Raw genomic sequence first — 7729 nt, 5'->3', positions numbered from 1 at the left:
AGATAAAATAAAATAAAATAAAATACTCCATTCTCACTGGCCATTCAAACCAGGCAACGGCAGGGGTCAGTCCAGTTCATCGAATGTTAGTTCGGAGGCATAGTTTTAAAATCTCAATGGAGCTTGATTCCAGGTAATTACATGTTGAGAAGGTCAATTTAGATGGGTTTTATTTTTCAAAACAGCATTGTTCAGAATAAAAAGGAATTAACAAGTTGATGATCAAGTTTTGAGCAAGGGAGACTCTGTTTAACTGAGTCTCTGGTTCAACCTAATTTTTTAAATAATGTTTCAAGACGGAGTGGTCAAAAGATTAGGCAGATTTATTGATTATCCTACAGATTAGGCGGCTCATCTAGAGATTAATTACGCATGTCCCTTTAAAACAATGGAGCATACCTAGGCAATTATCCCCTAAAATCTCCATAATTCAAAGCCTACAACTAAATTTTCCAGGGCAGGCTAAATTACAACACCACCTGGAACACAATAATCTCTTCTTGTCTTGGTAATGCAGTCAAGAGATTAAAGGTGTAATTAGTGATGAGCGGCTCAGATTTATTGACCGAGGATGATCAAATGAAAGCACGACACATGGTGTGGCCACTACGCTTTCAAAGATCATGAGCTGTGACGGTGGTCCAAAGTCGTAACACACACACAAAGACAGCACAGGAATACATTACCCTCACACTTTCCTCATATCGGATCCAGCTCATCTCTAGATGAATTAAATGGAAAACAAAAAATTGTAAAAATAAAAAATGAAGAATAAAGTTTCACGCGCACACCACGGTGTTTAAGTTGAAATTATCGACATTTATTTAGTAAGATAAAAATAAACGTAAATAAAAGAGATAAACAGGAAGAAAATAATTAAATTAATTATTTTTAAGCAAGTAAAAATATTTTTATAATTTTTAATAAAACTGAATGTGATTTTTTTTCTCTTTTTTATTAAATTAATACCAGTATTTATATTGTGCGTTATAGAATTTTCACGCTCTCTCTTCCAATCAAATATTATTACTTTTACTTGTCCCAAAATAATTATATGTTCAAAACATTAATTCATATATTCATCAACAGTGTCGCTAATTAAGGCTAATTTGGAAATAAATCTATAATTAAAAAAATCTTATTTTATAAAAATTTTAATTATTTACATGAAAAATCAAATAAAATATTTTTTTAGAACGAAGAAATCTCTATTTAAGATATAACAAAAAAAAACTGCTCAGTCCTGATATATAAGAGCTGGCAAAACTGCAGGACGAACTTTGTTGGAAAAGAGAGAGCGAGGGTGGCAGGATACCACCGCCATTTCTTACTCCATCAGGGGTAAATCCGTCAAGAAGAACCACACGTAACTTTCAAGGCACCATTTTTTTTTAATAAAAAACACTTTCATTAATTTTTTTAAATAAAATAATTTAAAAAGCATGATTGTTTTGGAGCATTTTGCAACGTCTTCCCTTTTAAGTGACACCTCGAACCAGAATATTTTTCACTCTCTTTCTCCCACCACCACCCCACCACCACCACCACCGTCACCGTCATCGTCACAACTCTCCTCTCATTTCTCATTCCTCTTAGATCCCGTTTCTCTCCTTAACCTCAATCTCACACTTCTTCTACTATCTGACGCCACATTTCTACTGTTGACTGGTGAGTGAGGTTCTTTCCTTGTTTTTTCTATCCCCATTACCCTCTGTATTGGCGAGCTATTTTTTCTTTGGCTGTGGGAAAATAAAAACGAAAATGGAAATGGGTTTTGTTTGGCGTGCGTATGTGTTATGTTTGTTTCTACTTTTTGCAAAAAAAAACATTTGATTTTATTTGGTCCATTTTTTCTTTTTTAATTCATTTTTATCAAAGTGGAGATTATCATTTCTCTATCTGTCGGTGAAGGGTTCCTATTGTAAGTTTTCTTCCAATTTAAGTCTATCTTCAAGCTTATATTTGTTTTCCTGTTTTGATTATATAACCTATGGCTTTAGCCTTTTCTTAGTCAGTAGCTAAAATGACTTCTTGTTTTTTTTTTTTTAAATATCTGTGGATTTTTTCTTGATATATGTTTTGGTATCAGACTGTCAGTGCTTGATAATGGTGGCATTTGACAGTAAATTCACTTTCTGGTTTTGATTTTTTCAGTTTAGTACTCTACTCTCACTCTTTCTGTTACTGTTACTGTTTCACTTTGATTTTTTTTTATTATAAAATTTTTAATCCCATTTGGTATAAATAAAAACACCCTAGTTCTTCTTAATGTGATTAATTTTATTAATTATTTTTAATTATGTTTTTTGTTGAATTTCTGAGATCTTTATATGGTATTAATTACAAACTCGGTGATTAGATCTTGGTTTTAATAATTAAGAAAGCATTATGGGGCTTAATGACAGAGCATGCATGTCATTGATGATGATTTTTTTAAAAAAATTTCGGATTTGGTTAGAAAAAAAAGAGATTAAGTTATGAAGATGCAGGTTATGAATTGCATGATAATAATAAAATCATTGTGTTTGCGTAGCTCTGATGTTTTTGTCTTACTGGGTTTGATTGCTGAGCTAATGGGGGATTTTAAAAGGGAAATTTAATGAGAAAATGCTATTATTCCTAGGATTTGCATCACCATTAAAACAAGGGTGCTGCAAAAACCTGGTTCAATTATTAATCATGTTTTTAATTTTTAAAATGCAGGATGATTGTTCTGAAGTCATTTTCTCGAGACTTGCATGTTAAAATATTGAAATGGAATTCCTTTTTTTTTTTTAGAGTAGATGAAGATTATGTGTTATGTTCTGTCTCTAAGTTGTTCCGATAGATTGGAAGTAGTTGTTTTAATATGTTTGGTTATTGCATTATATATTTCCTGACTGATTTCTATCATTTTAACTCATATTTACACCTGAAATTACCAGCCTGATATGGATCGCCGGAGTTGGCCTTGGAAGAAAAAATCATCCGACAAGACTGAGAAAGCGGCTCCCGCAGAAGATTCCGGTGGATCACAGGGAGAGAAGGTATATTCACTGATATAAGTTTTGTTTTTGCTCTGTTTGATAATTCTGTCTCCATTTTCTTCCGTTACTGGTTGCTTTATTTTGATGTCTTATCTCTAGCATCCTTCTTTATTTGGATGGCTGAAGACGTTGCATGCTAGACAATTGAAGCATTCCCATGAATTTCTCTGTAACTTTGTCCTCGCTAATGAGTGAATTTGTGTGCCGCAAATTTTGACATAATTGATGCATATCAGAAAATAAACTGCAGGCTTTCTTGAAAAGGAACTTCCTTCTCTAATTTGCTACATGCCATTTTAGTTTCTTGACCGTTTCAGATTTATTATATGAAAAAGACCAAGGATGAATTAGTGGCTCCTGGTGGAGTATCATATAGTCTCAGCTCCTTTGGGAAGTTATTGGTTTCTCTGGTTAATTCCTTTTCTGGTATTCTTTCTATGAGAACAGGATAGCTATAAAAAACCCAACTACGTTCAAATTTCTGTGGAATCATACACCCACCTGACTGGTTTAGAGGATCAAGTGAAGACATATGGGGAACAGGTTGAAACACTAGAGGATCAGATCATGGACTTGAATGAAAAGCTGTCTGCAGCCCATTCAGAGATGACTACCAAGGAAAACCTGGTGAAACAACATGCTAAAGTTGCTGAAGAAGCTGTCTCGGGTAGGATACTGGTCTTGTGATACGACACGGAGATGATCATGTTGTAGCTTATTTACTCATCAAAATTCTGAAATTTAGTTTGGAATGAATTGTATTGAATTTGGATACCTTTTAATGCAGGTTGGGAAAAGGCTGAGGCTGAAGCTTTGGCATTGAAAAATCATCTAGAAACAGTTACACTCTCAAAGCTCACTGCTGAAGATCGGGCATCACATTTGGATGGTGCTCTCAAAGAGTGCATGCGGCAGATAAGAAATCTAAAAGAAGAACATGAACAGAAAGTGCAGGATGTTGTACTCAACAAGAAAAAGCAATTAGACAAAATTAAGATGGATTTTGAAGCAAAGATTGGTAACTTAGATCAAGAGCTCCTTAGGTCTGCTGCTGAAAATGCTGCACTTTCAAGGTCATTGCAAGAGCGTTCTAATATGCTAATCAAAATAAGTGAAGAAAGGTCGCAAGCTGAGGCTGACATCGAGCTTTTGAAGAGCAATATTGAGTCGTGTGAAAGGGAAATAAATTCACTTAAATATGAACTCCATGTAACTTCTAAAGAGCTGGAGATTCGTAATGAAGAAAAGAATATGATCATGAGATCTGCTGAAGCAGCTAACAAGCAGCATACAGAGGGTGTCAAAAAAATAGCTAAGCTGGAAGCAGAGTGCCAAAGATTACGCGGTCTTGTTCGGAAGAAATTGCCAGGTCCTGCTGCACTTGCCCAGATGAAGCTAGAGGTTGAGAGTTTGGGTCGGGATTATGGAGACTCTCGACTGAGGAGGTCTCCTGTTAAGCCTCCAAGTCCTCATTTGTCCTCAGTGCCTGAATTTTCACTGGACAATGTACAGAAATTCAACAAAGAGAATGAGTTTCTCACAGAGCGTTTATTTGCAGTGGAGGAGGAAACAAAGATGCTGAAAGAAGCTTTGGCAAAGCGTAACAGTGAACTGCAGGCTTCAAGGAATCTGTGTGCTAAGACAGCAAGCAAGCTTCAAAGTTTAGAAGCTCAATTTCAAATCAACAATCATCAGAAAAGTTCCCCAAAATCTATCACTCAGGTTCCTGCTGAAGGTTACTCTAGTCAAAATATCAGTAACCCACCTAGCTTAACCTCTGTGTCTGAAGATGGAAATGATGATACCCAAAGTTGTGCTGACTCTTGGGCAACGACATCAGTCTCCGACGTTTCCCATTTCAAGAAGGACAATCACAGTGAGAAGTCAAATAAGGCTGAAAATGCAAAGCACCGTGAACTTATGGATGACTTCTTGGAGATGGAGAAGTTGGCTTGTTTAAATGCAGATAGTGCCACTACCATTTCAAGTTCTCCAAACAATAAGGCTTCTGAAACTGCAAACACTGATGCTTTGGCTGAGGTCTCCTTGCAAAAAGAAGATGCACTGTCTGAAGAGAAGTGTGATTTGGATCCACTGGCGAATCACGTGTCTTGCAATAAGGATTCTTCAGCCATAAACTCAGGATCTGATGCTGATCTGTCGTCATTTGGGAAGCTCCAGTCTAGAATCTCTTTGTTACTTGAGTCTGTGTCGAAGGAGGTTGATGTGGATAAAATTTTGGAAGAAATTAAGCAGGTTGTGCATGGTGCAGAAACCGCAGCAAGCTGTGGTTCCAAGGAAGTACACCATTCCGATGCAACGTGTGACAGGCAAACTTGTCCTGAAGATGCTGTTATAATGGGAGAGAAGGAAATCACATTGTTGCGAGAGAGTAAGGCAGCCCCACACACTATGCACACAGTAAGCGAGGAGTTGTTGGCTGCCATTTCTCAGATTCATGACTTCGTACTATTTCTGGGAAAAGAAGCAATGGCAGTTCATGACACTTCTTGCGATAGCATTGGTCTGAGCCAAAAAATTGAGGAGTTCTCAATTACATTCAAGAAAGTTTTATGCAGTGACAGAAGCCTGATTGATTTCATGTTTGACCTTTCTCGTGTATTAGCACTAGCCAGTGGGCTCCGATTCAATGTCCTAGGATATAAATGCAATGAGGCGGAAATCAATAGTCCTGATTGCATAGATAAGGTTGCTTTACCAGAGAACAAGGTCATTCAAAATGATTCACTGGGAGAAACATTTCAGAATGGTTGTGCCAACATTTCCAGTCCGACCTCTAACCCGGAGGTGCCTGATTATGGAAATTTGGTACCTGGCTATGGATCAAATACCACATCGTGCAAGGTCTCATTGGAAGAGTTTGAAGAATTGAAATCAGAGAAGGACACAATGGCCATGGATCTAGCTAGATGTACTGAAAATCTTGAAAAGACAAAGTCTCAATTACATGAAACCGAGCAGCTTCTAGCTGAAGTTAAATCACAACTGGTTTCTGCACAAAAGTCTAACAGCTTGGCTGAGACACAGCTCAAATGTATGGCAGAGTCATATAGGTCGCTTGAAACACGTGCACAGGAGTTGGAAACTGAGGTAAACCTTCTGCGGGTGAAAACAGAAACTTTGGAAAGTGAGCTTCAAGAAGAAAAGACGAGTCATCAGGATGCCTTGACCAGATGCAAAGAACTAGAAGAGCAACTGCAAACGTAAGCTTCCATCCTTTTCTTTTACTTACCATCTATCTTGTGCAAACTTATATGCTATGGTCCATGTGTTCACCAGACTATTTTATATTTTTTGAATGATCTTGTGGAATTTCCAGATGCTTCATCTCTGGATTTGAAGTTTTCTCTAAAATGAATATTTTATCTTATTTTTAGGAAAGAGAGCTCGTCAGCGGATGGCATTGACCTCAAGAGCAAACAGGTTGGGCATCTGTCTTCATCATTCCTTAAATTGTCTTTCGTTCAGACTAAATTTGTTTCTCATGTTATTAGCAATTAGAGGAAAATTATAAGAGATATAAACGTCAGGAATGAAAGGCTTTGCCCACAGATGCTTTCTGAAAAATTAATCTAGTGCTCCAAACATGTTTATAATACAGTAATGTACAACAACATTGTATATCACTCCATATTGCAAGCCCATCTTTGGACCTCACTAGAACAGACCAATATTATGAGCACTCTATGAAAGTTGACGTCGATCTCTAAAAGTAAAATGATCTTTTTTATAGAATGCAAGCCATCATTGATCAGTGTAAAGAGCTAAATTAAAACTATTGTTTCAGGAGAAAGAAATAACAGCTGCCGCAGAAAAGCTAGCAGAGTGCCAGGAGACTATATTTCTTCTTGGCAAACAGTTAAAATATTTGCGTCCTCAAACAGAGATCATGGGATCTCCTTACAGTGAGAGGAGTCAAAGTGGCGATGGGATTGCCAAAGACGAACCTACTATAAGTGGCATTAACTTGCAGGACTCTGATCAAGCTGAGATGGACACAGGTGCTTCTGTTAATTTCCTCAAAGCAGGTAGTGAATCTCCATCGGATTCATACAACCATCCATGCTATCCATCTGATACAGAGTCAAACCTCTTGAGATCACCGGTTGGCTTAAAGCATCCAAAACACAGGCCTACAAAATCAACTTCCTCATCTTCATCTTCTACCCCCACGCCAGAGAAACACCCTCGAGGGTTTAGCAGGTTCTTTTCCTCGAAAGGGAAGAATGGTTACTAGGCTTGCAGCCCGCGGGCATAATAATGTTATGGTCGATAAAGATCAATGTAGTAATAAGCTGAATCACCAAATATGGAGTCATCGACCATAACTGGTGTTAGAATCACTTGTGGAGTATTCAAACTCGAGACCCTGAGTTTGTTTAGGTTTCATATTGTGAATGATGCTTTGAACACTGGGTAATTTTTTTGTAACTAATGACTGTATATGGTATCCACATCTATCACTACTACTTTCTTTTTAGGATTTGCCTTCTGTAACTTTGTCGATCGAACATCACATGGTTTGTGGAGCTTTATTGAAGCATCTGTAACTTTGTCGATCGAACATCACACGGTTTATATTGAAAAAGAAAGAGAATTTTAAAATAACTAGGGAAACGAAAAATAAAAGAAAAAAATCTATTTATATTGGGAAGGAAAAAAAATGAAGGAAAACTAAAAAT

At 37.0% G+C, this 7729-nt stretch overlaps 1 protein-coding gene across 3 annotated transcripts; it reads left to right on the top strand.

The window, feature by feature from the left end:
* Positions 1-1458: 1458 nt before the first annotated feature.
* Positions 1459-7527, top strand: LOC133692526 (filament-like plant protein 4). 3 transcript variants are annotated; one of them, XM_062113547.1, is made up of 6 exons: positions 1462-1668; positions 2925-3026; positions 3474-3693; positions 3814-6250; positions 6425-6470; positions 6835-7527. In XM_062113547.1, exons 2-6 carry the CDS (start codon positions 2931-2933, stop codon positions 7282-7284), a joined length of 3249 nt encoding a protein of 1082 aa, XP_061969531.1. In that variant the 5' UTR covers positions 1462-1668; positions 2925-2930; the 3' UTR covers positions 7285-7527. The 3 variants fall into 3 exon arrangements, with proteins under 3 accessions (XP_061969533.1, XP_061969531.1, XP_061969532.1); XM_062113548.1 differs by lacking the exon at positions 1462-1668 and adding an exon at positions 2040-2153; XM_062113549.1 differs by lacking the exons at positions 6425-6470; positions 6835-7527 and having other exon boundaries at positions 1459-1668; positions 3814-6254.
* The last annotated feature ends 202 nt before the right edge of the window (positions 7528-7729 follow it).

This window comes from Populus nigra, chromosome 4 (assembly GCF_951802175.1).
Source record: "Populus nigra chromosome 4, ddPopNigr1.1, whole genome shotgun sequence".
NCBI classification, from domain to species: Eukaryota; Viridiplantae; Streptophyta; class Magnoliopsida; order Malpighiales; family Salicaceae; genus Populus; species Populus nigra.
This window is presented reverse-complemented; position numbering and strand designations above follow the sequence as displayed.